This window comes from Sceloporus undulatus, chromosome 3, assembly GCF_019175285.1.
Source record: "Sceloporus undulatus isolate JIND9_A2432 ecotype Alabama chromosome 3, SceUnd_v1.1, whole genome shotgun sequence".
Lineage (NCBI taxonomy): Eukaryota > Metazoa > Chordata > Lepidosauria > Squamata > Phrynosomatidae > Sceloporus > Sceloporus undulatus.
In genome coordinates this window covers 29,782,059-29,797,232 of record NC_056524.1, presented here as the reverse complement: position 1 = coordinate 29,797,232, position 15,174 = coordinate 29,782,059, and the positions used below count along the sequence as shown (strand labels likewise).

The window sequence follows — 15,174 nt, the reverse complement described above, 5'->3', positions numbered from 1 at the left end:
GGGGGGTGGGAAGCTTTTTATATATCTGTATCTAAATATCTATATAAAAGTTCCCCCCCAAAATAAACTTTGATTTAGAAGTGAAAAGATTCTGATGAAGGAATCGCATTAGATATCTATACTTAACTATTATTATTAATGTTTATTTATATAGTGCAATAAATTTACCTGGTGCTTTTCAGAGATTTATTATATATATTTGGAATTGTGGTTTGCTTTTTGGGAAAGTTCCCAAAAAACAAACCTTGCTTCTGCCACTATATATAATTTGTTGTTGTTGTTTAGGTACCTTCAAGTTGTTTTTGACTGATGGCTACCCTATTATGGGGTTTTCTTGGCAAGATTTGTTCAGAGATGGCTTGTCATTGCCATCCTCTGAGGCTGACAGAGTGTGACTTGCATGTTGTTGTAGAGTGAGGTGTAGGTACTTTTATTTTTGTGGGGTGCCTTCAAGTCATTTCTGACTTATGGCAACCTTAAGGCGATAACCTATCATCAGGTTTTCTTGGCAAGATCTGTTCAGATAAGGTTTGCCATTGCCATCCTCTGAGGTTGAGAGAGTGTGACTTGTCCAAGGTCACCCAGTGGCTTTTTACTCGCCTGAGCCAGGATTCAAACCCTGTTCTCCAGAGTCGTAGTCCAACACTCAAACCACTACACACACTGTAGATACTGTAGGGCAATTTTAGTTTCCAAAGGCTTCAGTTTTTGGTAAGGAAACAAAAATATTTAAATATCAAAAATGTCAAGGCCAAGCCTGATAGAGTCTAGCCTTAAGGAGCAGAGTAGCAGAAATGTGCCTTTATCTAACTATAGGCTGAAACGGAAGGCCCAAATGCACCGTGCTAGCACCGTTTTTAGGGTTAGGGACTACACGGCAACTGCACAGTCCCTAGCACTGCACGGCGGCGCTATAATGGCAGCATCCCGCCCATACAGGTGCCACCATTGTGATGTAAGTGATGCACAGCATCCACACATCGATGTGCGCTGCTTACATACACTTGTTACATCCTGCGGCGCTAAAAGAACCCAGTTTTTCGAGGTTCTTTTTCCTCCAGAGGGAAGCCACGCAGTCTGTCCTGCGCCAATGCTTTTTGGGCAGTCCGTCCCATGCAACGCTTCCCTAAGAACTGAGACTGATTCCAAAAACAACACTAGTAGCTTTACATTCAAATAAAAGTTTACTAAAGGCCTTAATCTATATTCACATAGAAGCTATATCCTATTCTAGCTAGTGAATAGTTCAGATAAAGAGAAGTATTTATCTCACCATCTTTCCAAAGAAAGTTGAGAGATGTGGAAGATGGAAAACCAACAGTTCAATTGAAAATCTTTAGAGACAATGTCTGTTAGTCCCGAAGGAGAAGTGACCTAAATCACATGGCTAGTTTAAATGAGAGAAAGATGAGAGTTTGCATGCAGGAAATCCCTATCAATCTAAGAAGGGAGAAACAGAATGAAAAAAAAATCTTCCAACAGATACTAAACAGCAGCAATTATAATCCAAATTTGTTGTTGTTGTTTGCCTTCTTGTCCTTTTTGACTTATGGTGACCCTGGGGTTTTCTTGGTAACTTTCTTCAGAGGGGGTTTGCCATTGCCATCCTCTGAGGCTGAGATAGTGTGACTTGCCCAAGGTCACCCAGTGGGTTTATGTTATTGTATATAATGGGACTTGAGCATCCACAGATTTTGGTATCCATGGGACTCCTGTAACCAAACCCTAGCAGACACCAAGAGCCCACCATACATAAATCTAAAGCTACTGAATTGTTTTCTGAAATAACATACCAGACTCATTTCAAGTAGCTCTTTGTGAATGCTTAAATGTAAGCGTATGCATTGCTGTCAATTGAGTAATTTTCTCTGTTTGATTGTTTTGTGGATTGTGCTGTGATCATTTAAACAAGGTAGCAGAGGGAGATGAAAACACAAGAGGGATGTTAAAAGATGCTAAAGTCCCACAGTAAGGCAGACTTCAGATAAAAAGCAATGAAATCTGTCTGTAAGGAGGAATTGACTCATGAAAGCTAAAATTATATGAGGAGGCATAAAGTGTGCACTAGGCGTGACAAGTATATTTTTCTTCTAAAAATTAAAACAGGACTGAAAAATGTCATGAGGGTTCGTATTTCTACTAATCCATGCAGAAAGTCAATTTGCTGCTTGTTTGGCGTAAGTCGAAGGATTCTTAATTTTAGGTGGTTGGCCTGCCTTTTTCTCCATCTTTCTCTTTTGCATTTATTAAATGTTAGATTCTAAGAAGAACGTAATACCATGTGCTAAACGTGTTGGCAAAATTTATTAATTATTTTGATTTTAGGACTTCATATTCTCCCTTCCACAAGTTTGCAGGGTGGTTTACAGGAGATTAAATGCTGTGAATAGAGTAGCTTTCTGTCCTGTTTTCTTTAGGCTGGCTGCCTCTTCTCAACTTCTATGGTTGCTAAGGGGATTTACTTCCTGCTTATAAATTAGTTCAGAAAGTTCACATGATCAAAGGGGGATCTTCCAATAAGGAGTAGCAGATCCAGCTAGGATAAGCAAAGCATTTGGTGTGAAATCTGCTGCATCCACCTTGAACTATGCATTCAGTGATTATATGCTGGGTCAGGTCCACACATCAGACATGAACACATGAGATGGTTAGTGGAGTTGGATTTGGTAATTCTGGGTCCAGTCCTTGGGTTTTTTGTTTGTTTGTTTGTTTGTTTGTTTGTTTGTTTTGCCTCTTGCCCTGTCCCCTTAAGTATCATTGATGTTGCCAAAGTTGGCAGACAAAACATTACCGTTGGTCCTCCACATTTGCAGATTTTACTTTTGCAGATTGAATTATTTGGGGTTTTGATTAATATGTTCTCTCTGGGAATCTCTAGGTTGACCATAGAGTTGTACTGGAGAACCTACTAGTTTCTAGAGAAAACACTTCTAAAGGCATTTGTAGGTCCTCTGGCATGATTCTATGATCATCTTCTGGCAGATGTTGACCACAAAGTTGCACTGGAGGACCTGGAGATTCCTAGAGAGGTGTTCTCTTAGTTAAAAAGAATAGTGTTTTTTTATTTGTGGTTTTTCCATATTCACCGGGGTCCTTCACCCCTAACCCCAGCAAATGTGGCAGGACCACTGTACTTCAACAAACACAAAGGTCTTGGAAATATGCAGCAAGGAGTTCTGTAAACCAAAAGAGATCATACATGTAGTTCTCCTAAAAGGTGCTCCAAACTTTTGGCACACTGCCATCCTATGGTAAAAGAGGTCTGATAGCTATTTCAGGTTGATCAATAGATATTTTTTGTTCTCCTTAGAGAATCAGAAAGTGGAGTGTACCTCTTGTGTTGGTTGGGGTAGAAACTAAGGTACAAGAAGAGTCCATCAATATAATGATTTAAGCATAGGAGGAATTGAGCAAAGCTTTGATCAATGGAAAAAAATACATTTTGATCTGTCTTTGGGTCCTTTCAAATCTATCTACTATTGCTACCCAGCAGAGTGAATATAACAGTTATCAGAGAAAATGAAATTTTATCATAGCATTTCTATACTGTAATAACTAGGTTAATGTGGTGTCACTCTCAAAGTTTTCCTCAGTTCCATGAGGGAGCCTTGTTTAAGATTGCCTTGTACAGTATTTTATACAAAGAATCCTTCTTTTCTATAGAGAAAAATGCTAAATGCCAGCTTTGTTTTCTTGGTGCAGGCAGTACAGACTACTGGAGAGCTAAATTCGCACAATAGATGTGAACTCAATAACTGCAAAAGATGCACAAATGAAGAAAAGCTTCAGTTTGGAGAGGATGAAGAGGATAAGGCTTTGGATGTGAGCTACAACCTCCTCTGTCCTCATGTGTGCATGAAAACCATGACCACATACCAGAATGGCTGTGGAAATGCCACCCCTGTTGCCTGTATAGTGATGGATAATAAAGAATCTAGGAATAATGCTACCTCGTTATGTCATAATGGGAAATGTGACGTGAGCAGCAACTGTGAAAATGAAAGCCAGGATGATAAAACCAGCCCTTCCAAAATCATGCGCTTTTTTTCCACTCCTCGAAAAAGGTCTGGTTCCAATGTGGAAAGGCCTCACTCCCTGATAGTTATGGGGAACTCCTCAACATGGAATACGTTATCTTCCATTAGAAAAATTGGATCTTTCAAGAAATTAAAATCTTCAGTTCTTCAAGGAAATCCAGGCAAGGAAGATTCAGACAACTTAAATGACAATATGCCTGACAGTGATATGAGAAAGTGTGTCCCAAACAGTGCAATTGTGAAAGTTCAGACAAACAGGTATTCTTATTCAGGACCCATACAGGATTTGCAAAGTACAGCAGATAATCCTTTAGTTTCAGATCATTCAGATGGAGAGGAAGGTGATGATTCCTTCCTAAGGAATACTCATCGGTCACGCAGCATCAGACGTGCCTATGGGATTGGTCGTATAAATTTATTAGACACTGATAAAATCCAGGATCATCAGGACAATACAAGGACGGTATCCCCTGTCATCCAGGAACCCCAGATTTGTGAAATTGTTGTGAAAGATTCTGAAAGCAACAAAGTGATCTACAGGAGGAGCAAGAGCACAGATAACCTGAACTTTCTGAAAAAAAGTTCATTCAAAAGGAAGTCAACCTCAAACCTCACTGACCTCAGAGTTGTAAATGAAAAGCAAACTCCACAGAGGACAACAAGCACTTCTTCAGCTGACTCAGACAAAACGAACAGGAACTCGGAGCGAAGATCAAAACGCTGGAAAAGCCCAATTAGAGCAAAGGATTTTGACAGAGTTTTGAAACTTGTCAGCAATGTTACTGATGTTACATTGAAGAAAGACAGTCCTAAGAGTGAAATTCCATTCTCCAGTGAACAGAACCAGAGAACAAGACCAAACAGTAGACTGCATGATGATTATTCACGTCGGGTTTCTAGCAGCACTGAGAATGACAGGCGGAGATGTGTACCTTCCCGATGTAAGCAAGACTCAGCTGTTTGCAGATCTCGGGTCCTGAGTTCTGAGAATGACAGTGTTGGGACAACGGTGTTAACCATGGATGACAGCAGCAATAGGATATCATCCTGTGAACTCTCAGACTCTCTTTGTTTGTCACCTCCTCTTAAGGACATTGGACCAATTCCTAATGAAGTTTTTTACGAAGACTCTGAAGGGCCCAAAAGTTCCAGCCAGTTTACATGTAGCACTGCGCATCCTGTCATCCCTGCTAGACCTGCCGTCCCCAAGCCTCAGAGCCTTAGTACTGAAAACGTCAAGTGCAATATGAATTTCCATTGTCCTGACCGCCACAGCACCTTGTCGCTCAGCTCAATGGAAAGTGAGGAAAGGGGGGAGGGGAATACTGCAAAGCTGGGGAAGAGTCCAGTTTACTTCCAGGACTCTGTGCAAGCTGTGTACTATGACGATACAAATGAAGACAGTGGCATCAGCAGCCACTCTCAGCTGAGTCTCAATTTAGCTCCAAGTGCCGATGAAAAGAAGGAAGAGGTAAGCACAAAATAAAATGCTATGTCTTTAAAGCAAGCAGCAGTACACTACTTCCGGATAGAGTAAGCAGTGTGGAGTGGCTCAACTAACATGAGTGTCTGTGTACGTGTGTGTGTGTGCGTTTACTCTTTTTGTAGAGCTAGACACATTTGCTCAGAAGGTGCTCCCTCTAAATTTGATGGGGGTTATTCCCATAAGGGTGTGTAAGATTTCAATCTTAAATAATTGAGTGTTGCAGAGGATACCAAGCTGTTTTGAATTCCTGTTGACATTAATAAAGCACACACTGGAATACAGACTGCAAGGGCACTTTTATGGCAGTTCATAAACTTACTACCTTGTGACAAGAGGAGCAAGAGAGAGCAGGATCAATCTAGGAGAGTTTTGGGCTGGAGGCCTGACAAGGATCATTTAGTGCAAACTGCATGGTGGTTCTGAACTGGTAATTGACCTTGCAGTTCATTCTCCCAGATGCAAGACAAGGCTGCACAATGGCAGATGAACAAATTGTCACAAACTGTTGGCATTTTCTTAGGTTTGAATGGCATTGTGTGTTGGCAGTTACTTAAAACTACATGGAGTCTTGTTCAAAAGGAATTTTTGTTTTGCTTTAATCTGTTTATAAAATGGCACCTGGAGATTAAATTCAGTTCCAATATGGTTTCCTTTGGTTCTTTAACTGTTTCAGATGCCTTCCTTGTTATGACTTCTCTCAACAATGTTATTATATATAGTACCTGAAAATCTTGGTTTAAGAGTCTTCATAACATATTGCAGAATTATGAAAACTGCTATAAGCCACTTCACTTCAAGTGTTACATCATATAAATATAGACATTAATGTCCAGCTTTATGCATTTTATTTTGCCAGTACAATTTAAAGTTTATATAGTTGAAAGCTCAAAACCAAGATTATTCTTGACTTTACTGAAAGAGAATGTATGTGTCCTGGAACAGCGCTTGGTTCCATTTACCTTTTCTGCCAAGGTCTGCATGTTTTTTTCTCATTATAGTTTCTCTCTGCCCTTTGACACTATATACCATTTTCTGGAGGTCTGTGGGTATATTGGAAAAAAACTGACTCTTGAAAGAACTGCATTAAGTAATACTGTGGCATGTGTTTAATTCCCATAGATTACTCCAAGAGCAATATTTAGACCTTCTGAACTGAAGTGCATATATATATAGCCATGGCTGTATAAACGAAATTGAGATACAGAAGTGCAATGTGTGTGTATATGACTTCAGGTCACCTGTTGAATTATGACAACCCCATGAATTTAATTGGGTTTCCTTAGGTAAGGAATACTAAGAGATGGTTTTGCCAGTTTCTTACTCTGAAATATAGCCTACAGCCCCTGGTATTTGTGGTCTCCCATCCAAGTACTAAGTAGGACTGACCCTGCTTAGCAAGATCAGAGGGGATATAGTACCTTTAGGGTATTTAGGCCACCAGAGGTGTTATAGCCTTAGCAAAAAATAGCACAGGACACTTGTTTAAGAGCAGGATGAGGAACCAATGTTACTCATTTCTGTGGTTTTCAAAGCCATGTTATACTCTCTCTTTTCTTTTGTTTCCTCATTCTTAACTTGCAACATACACTAACAGTTATAGTATTGCGTTACTGCAAAGTGTTTTTTTAAAAAACCTTTTATGCGAATTGGGGATGTTTCTTCCCCTCCATTTTGTCTCCCTTTTCTGCTGGTGTGATCTTTATACACCTTGCAAATCTTCCGAAATTCTGCCTGCTGCTGCTCTGCTGCTTTATTTGAAGTAGTGTCTAGATAGAAACGTGGTATGAGTGTTTGCTGGTGCTGTGCAGTAGAAATTCTGTTGATTAACAAGATTCAGAGCATTACTGTATGGTGAAAGAACTGATTAACAAAACTCAGAAAAGCATATAATCCCCTTACGTTTTTTCTGTTTGCAGGTTATTTTGTTAGGATTTGTTTTGGTAGTGTTTGCTGTTGTCCTTGTTTTTCTTGTTGTGTGCTTTCAAGTCATTTTCAACTTGTGGCTCCCCTATCATGGTGTATCCTTGGCAAGATTTGTCCAAGGGATTTTGCCTTTGTTTTCCTCTGAGAGTGAGAGAATGTAACTTGCCCAAGGTCAGTCAGTAGTGGTAGGATTTGAACCTTGGTCTCTAGAGTCATAGTCCAACACTCAAACCACTACATCATACTGGCTGTCTTTGATAGTGTCTATAGTTTCACCAAATATACAAATCACATTTGTTTCAACTATTTTATAACAAATTTCACAAGCTTGAATCCAGCTGCTAGTCCCAACTAGAGGGCCCAGTCATTACAGACCCATTAAATCAGTGGGAGATACATAAGAAGTATCTTATGATTCAATCATTGATTTAATAGTTCTGCTCCAGTTAGGGTTAGCAATACAATTTAGGTTATAGAGTTTGTTGTTTAGCCACATCACTGAAACCTGATGTATTTTGTAATAATAAGTTGCAACTGGGTGCATGGCTATATTCTATTGGACATGTTAAATCTAAAATAGTTTATAATGGAGATATTGTATGGGGAAAGATCTGTCTCAGGCTGCATCCACTCTGCAGAAGTAATCCAGTTTGACATTGCTTTAATTACCATGGTTCAGTGCTATGGAATTCTGGGAATTATAGTTTTGTGAGACATTTAGCTTTTTCTGTCAGAGAGCTCTGGTGCCATGATAAACTACAAACCCCAGAATTCCATAGCATTGGGCTATGACAGTTAAAGTGGTGTGAGACTGGATTATTTCTGCAGTGTGGATGCAACCTCAGACACCACACACAGCTGAATCATTTCATGACAGAATGAAAACATAGTTTTACTTTGTACACCTGCACCTGGAATCTGCTCCACTATTTGGAAGGATGAATGAATGTCAGCACTGCAGAATAATTTGGTTTCAAATTTCACTTCCTTTGTCTCTGTGAATCCCATACAAATTATCTCCTTTGAATAAAATGTGCAAATTAATCAGATCTGTGTACACACACACACACACACACACACACCATGATCCTTTAAGCATTTCACAGTGATGGAGCACAGAGTCTTTTGGTACTTTAAATACTAACACTTGTTTGAACGTGAGCTTTTGTGAATTGTTGTATTCATATGGTCTCTGATTAAGTTCCTGACATCTTCATTTGACAGGATTCAAATTAATTAATTTATTGAAATATTATATAGTACTTCATATCATAAAGAAAGATGTTGGCAGCGTGAGCTTTTGTAGACTAAAGTCTACTTTCTCATATGCATAAAGTGTAAGGAAATAGACTTTAGTCTACGAAAGCTCATTCTGCCAAATTCTTTCTTTTAGTGAGTCTCAGAGGTACTACAAGATCTCTCTACAAACTGATCCTACAGACTAACACAGCTATATCTTTGAATTCCATACAATATACACAAGAATAGTGTAATACAATGTATCACCATTTGGTTTAACAGATTCAAGATAAGATCCTTACACCATATTTTAGGCGTGATACATGCAAAAACACTGTGTTGGCGCTGATATTAGGGTTAGGGACTGCGCAGCAACCGCGCAGTCCCTAACCCTAATACATGCCAACGGTGCAGTAATCATGACGTCCCATGTACCTGGGTGCCACCATTATGACGTAACAGACGCATAGCGTCCACACATCATGTGGTGCAGTCATGACATAATTATGGTGGCGCAAAAAGAACCTGGTTTTTCCAGGTTCTTTTTACTCCGGAGTGACAGCGTGTAGTTTGGGGGCAGTGCCATATCTCCGGAGTAAAAACAGGTGTCAGCAGGCTGCCGTTTCTCAGTGGTCTGTACTGCGCCTTAGTTTGGCACCAAAAGATAGATATTTCCCCAGACACCATGATCACTGTGGTGTGGCATCAAGTTCTTAGTGAATATGGGCAACTTTCTTCTTGAAGTTCCCAGCAAATTTCTCACAGCAGGTAATGGAGATTTCCATTCTTCTGAAAACAAGCCCAGAATGAAAAACAAAGGCTAGGAAGGAAATCTTCCCAAGACTGAACATTAAAATACAGTAGATAGTGTTATGCAAGTATACATCAGCTAGCGAAGTAGATGTGTTTAAAGTAGATGTGTTTCTGGGCATTACTTCTTTAACAGAAAATCTGATACCAAATGTAAGAAGACTATGCATAGACTAGGGATACGTTCTTTTACCACTAAAAAAAGAAAAAGAAAAAAAAGAGCAGTTCAACATGCTTTAGCAAAGATTTTAATTCAAAACTAATAGTATGCCCATTGGAAACAAACAACCAGGTTAGGTAAACTTTTCATAAGTAAACAAAAACATGTTGAACTTCTGGAGATGACCTGAAGGCATTGTCCAAAATGCATCCAGGATGACTTTTTTTCTGTTACCAGCCTCCACCTTTCTTATAATTTCCATTTTAATGGCCAGATCTATGCTTTTTTAAACATGTTTTCAAAGGTGGTGAGGCTTACTTTGTCACTCCATTTCTCTCTGTTTTGTTGTTTCCATATGCTCACAAGACAGCTGTTTTTTACCTTGCCTGTTGTTTACACAAACACATGACTGCAGTGGGATCATCTAGAACAGAATTCCATTCTTTCCCAGCTTAAGGTTTATTGCATTGTTTACAGTAGACATTCTATGGCAACCTGACACCCCAAAAGTCTCTGTTTCTCCAGCCTTCCATCACCATCCTCCCAATGCCAATACTGCTGCAAAACTACCAGCTAGGGCAGAAGTTGTTGTTGTTGTGTGCCTTCAGGTCATTTCTGACTTGCCTGCGACCCTAAGGTAAACATATCATGAGGTTTTCTTGGCAGGATTTGTTCAGAGGAGGTTTGCCATTGTCTTCTCCTGAGGCTGAATTCATGTGACTTGCCCAAGGTCACCACCCAGTGGGACAGGGAAGAAAATCAGGATTGCCATGGGTATAAAAAGCCTCTGTAAAAAGGAGCTTCTTAGTCAGAGGCTTTGTTAGTTGAGCTGTGCCTGTACATGATGAATAGTCTGGCTCATTTATAACACATCTTCATGTGTCAAAAAAAGGTGTCTGGAATCCTATATGCGCATAACTTCAGAGTTGCACTTTTGTTTGCCTGTTTTGGATTGTCAAGCAGCATTCAAAACATCCCTCCTAACACAGATGTCAGACTCCTGGGAGGCTGCCTTGGCTGTTCACTAGCAGTGGGGGTGGGCAGGCACAATTTTGCAGCTGGGAAAAAGAAATGAGGTTTCTGTCCTGTATTTAAGACTGAATGTTCCCCATTTACCAGCTGCACAATTGCAATCTGGGAGGGCTCTGTCTGGTCATCTCTCCTGGTATCTGCTCCAAGTCAGTAAACAGTTGAGGAAGCATCTCCAGGGCCATACAGTTGCGTGCATGCATGGAGCTGTGTGCACATAGTATTAGGCTCTGCACATTTTGATCTAGGATCATGGCCTATATTTTGTTATAATCCAGAACCTACTGTTTTGTAATTTTTTTGCAATTTGCAGTGTTTTCTGGTTTGCATTCTTTGCTTTTGAACTGGTGCTCATGATTATTTGATTTGTTGAAGAAGCCATGAATCTGGATTGAATATTCAGCTTTTATGGGAACTAGAAACGCTTTGTTTAAACTAGGAAATTCTCTGTTCCCAATTTGGAAGCAAATTGCAACTAAGGATCCTTGGAGGTACTGGAAAACACAGAACATTTAAACTCCTGGTTTTGAAGCTGTTTATGCTTGACAAATATGTGAATTTGTGCTTTGAAGAATAAAAAAAACCCAAAACACTTCTAAATTTATTTTGTTGCATATGGTAACAAGCAATTAAATGTCAATTTAGTTAAAAAAACACAATATTAAAACAATATAATACACAATTAAAACACAGTAAAACAGATTAGCCAATGTAGTAGTATAGTGGTTTGAGCATTGGATTAGGATTCTGGAGACTAGGGTTCGATTACCTATTGGGCTGTGGACACCCACTGGGTGACCTTGGGCAAGTCACAGACTCTACGCCAAAGAAAACCTCAGAATAGGTTCTTGCCTTAGGGTCACTATACATAGGGTATTTTGGAATTAAATAGCCTGTCAATTTGTGTTCTCAATTTGTGTTCTCAAGCTGCCATCTACTGGTGAGAAAATTATAAACCTAAAGCCATGCAAATTTTACAAGCGTGAGTAAAGCACCTGGCCTCATACAGCCAGACCAACTGTTTTTTGGCAATGGAAGGATGAACTGACTTTCCTGGAAGCCTCCAGGAGCAATAATATCCAGGAGCAATAACAAGAACAATGTTTATTTATAACAACCTTTCTACCAAAGGGCAGAACATCAAACATATACTTTCAGAGACAAAGGCAATAAAACATAATTCTATAAATATACATAAAATCTGAAATATCCCACCAGCCACTACCCACCCCAGCAAACTCAAACACAACTCAGCAGCTTAATCTGACAAATGAAAGAGGAAGCACTTCAACTGGTAAGCTCCTCCTCCAGCTGGAGAGCCAGAGGGAGGAAGACATTTCAACAGATGTTGAAAGGTACACAGCCTTGATAGAGCTGTGTGCTTTGGTGAAACAGACAATAATCATTTCCCTGTGGATCTTAACTTTCCAGATGGTGCATACCATACTAGCCGAGAGATTAGAGTGCAAAACCCTAAATGTAAGGACCAAAAGTTTGAAATGGGCCCTGACCTGACCTGGTAGCCAGTGAAGGGATCTACAGGGGAAAGTAATGTGAATATTCAAGGAGATTTACAACAACCCAGGCAGCACAGTGATTTACATTTTATATTTATATTTTAAATAGGTACTGTTTAACTTATTTATTTTTTAAAAGAACCTTTTCAAAAACAAAGAGTGTGATTCTTTACATCAATTCTTTATATTTTTGCATTTTTGGCAGTTTGGGTGGGTCCAGTGACAGAAAATTGGTCCTCAGATCCACCAGTCTTGCACGATATATATGTATATATAAAATTTGAACAAGCCACGTCTTTTTAAAAATTACTAACTGTTTAGAAAACTCTCTTAGATACATCCAGTAGCATCACTGTGTTTATTAAGATTGTAAAGAATTGTGAAAGTCTCATAAATTTCTAGAGCACTTTGAAATGCCATTCTGCAAGAGATTATGATGATGTTGATATTGTTATTGTCATTATCTCTGATGTCCCACCGGATGCATCACATTAGTTGTATAACTCTGTTAAATACAGTACAGCCGGCCCTTCTTATACACGGATTTTTTATACACGGATTCAAGCATACACGGTTTGAAAATGTTCCAAAAAAGTATAAATTTACCTTGATGTTCCATTTTTTATTAGGGACACCATTTTGCTATGTCATTATACTTAATGGGACTTGAGCATACACGGATTTTGTTATACACGGGGGATCTTGGAACCAAACCCCAGCGTATAACAAGGATCCACTGTATATACAGGATTTCCAAGTCCGCAGATTTCAAGTCTGCGGACTTGGAGGGGCGACTATGTATGTTCATTGTGTGAACAGATTGGAAATTAGATATTGTTATGCCTGGATAGTGGACTGTTCAGGCAAATTAAGTTCAGGTTATGGCCTAATGTCTATAATGCTGAGTGATTATGCCAGCTTGAAAATGGTTATCTCAAGCTCATTGCATGAATGATGATGATAAAGATGGTAATAGTAGTGTATGCACATGTTTGTGTATCTGTGCATTTTTGTGTGTGGAGAGAGAGAAAGAGAGAATTATGGTTTGTATCGACGAAGGTTAGTATAAATGTTTAAGATAAATAACACTTGAACTTTTTATCCAGGATTTTCAAGCATGCAGAGTATTTCATATACACTGTCTACTCACACTTTTTACACTTTTTACATTCCATTATTGCAGCTAGTTTAATGACTTTTCTAAAATCACCAATTGAATTAATAATTGCTACAATAATTTAGTTGACATCTTCCCAGTTTCTGCTTTAATATACATTACACCAGTTTCAGTAACTTTAAATTATAGATTAAAATAACAATTTGTTTTGCTAGACAGGTTTGATGGAGAAGTTAAGCATATGATGATTAGATCTCTGACTAAACCTGTTATTCTTTTATCAGTTAAATAGCACATCCAGTAAAGACATTTTTAAAAAATAAATAAATGTATGACTATTGTCAGGCCAGTTCTGCGAATGTCACCTATACGCCTGTATTTCAATTTGCATGGCATTAGACAGAAGGATCAGAATACAATAATCAGTTCAAGGGTGTAACTGAATTAGCCGGACTCTTATCTGCTTTTTTAAAAAAGTGTGAATGATAGACATGCTTATCACAAACCTCACCTCTGTTTTTATGACATCTGTGGTGTGCAATATGGTATGTTGATATTTGCAGTGATGCACCTGATAGGAGTGGAGTAAGGTTTGGAGTAATTTCTTGTAATTAAAAGTGTATATTAGCTTTAATTGTTTAACAATAATCTTTAAGTATTGCCCAAATGGCAATGCTTTTGGGACACTTTACAAATATAAAGCTAAAAGAAATCAGGGGGAAAAAATTACGATAAAAACAAGTCAGTCAACCAAAAACAGTGTCAAAATGTTAAAATATTAAAATATTAGAATAATAAGACACAGCTTAAAAAGCCCCCCCCCCCCCAAAAAAAAGACAGAAAAAAACTATCTAAGACTGCATTGCACTATATTAGTTAAAATGGTGTTAAAGTGAACAATTTCTGCAGTCCGGATGCAGTCTTTTGTGATTTATCTTGTTTTCTGAAGCATTAGAAAATCCTATCAGTATGCCTTCTAGGAGGTGGTTCCTCTGTAACATGGAGACTGATACATCTCTCTTCCTCATAATAAGTGTAATTTTCTTTAACTTCTTTAATTATGATTATGATAATGCTAAAATCAGTATTACTCTTTTAGATCTTCCTTTTGCTTCACAAAATTCTTTAAGCAATTAGTGTCATTCTAATCTATCTTTACAATAAAATTGTAAAGTTATATAGATGTCAAGATTCAGACTGAAAGGTCAAAAAATGCATGTTTGTATAAACATGAGTCCTATTTATTTTAGTATAGGGTATGATATTCCCAAGTCCTTAATACTTTAACCATATGTTATGTTATACAGATGGCAAGAATCTACAGAGATGTAAAAATCAGATTGGTAAATTATACCTTTATTATGAATCCAATTTAAAAATTTAAAATCTCACATCTGTATAGAAATTGGTAAAATTCATTTCAATATACTGTATGGTGTGATATTCCCGAACAAGTGTCTTTAAGATTTCATTCCCAAGTTATGTTGGTAGGAAAAAATAATATTTAATCATGAGAGTAAAGAATGGAATGGGATTTATCCAGCTAACATTACATTATTTGCTGGCTTCTTGAGAGTATTTTCCCAAGAACAGATAATAAGCAACTGTTCTCATTACAACTGCTGTAAACCATTTTAAGAATGGGAGGCAAGGCCACTGCTGCAACTTGGGTTACAAATCTTTCTGTCGATTCTTTGTTCTCATCTAACTAAAATGATACTTTAAGAAAATTAATTTAATGGTGGTGTTTCAGTCTCAGGAGATTAGAGAAGTAGCCAAAGCAAAAGGAAGAACAAAAATGCTTTGCCCTGTTAATGATAGCATTGTTCTTTTCCTGTACTCTGCTTTTGGATGTT

General features: G+C 38.3%; 1 protein-coding gene across 1 annotated transcript in view; it reads left to right on the top strand.

Moving 5' to 3' along the window:
- The window catches only part of SPATA13 (spermatogenesis associated 13), a 116,937-nt gene that overhangs the window by 50,449 nt on the left and 51,314 nt on the right, over nt 1–15,174 (top strand). Inside the window, exon 2 of the mRNA XM_042457058.1 lies at nt 3,703–5,508. Within this exon, the coding sequence (XP_042312992.1) occupies nt 3,856–5,508 (1,653 nt within the window). The 5' untranslated portion in view covers nt 3,703–3,855. The remainder of the gene's footprint in view (nt 1–3,702; nt 5,509–15,174) is intronic.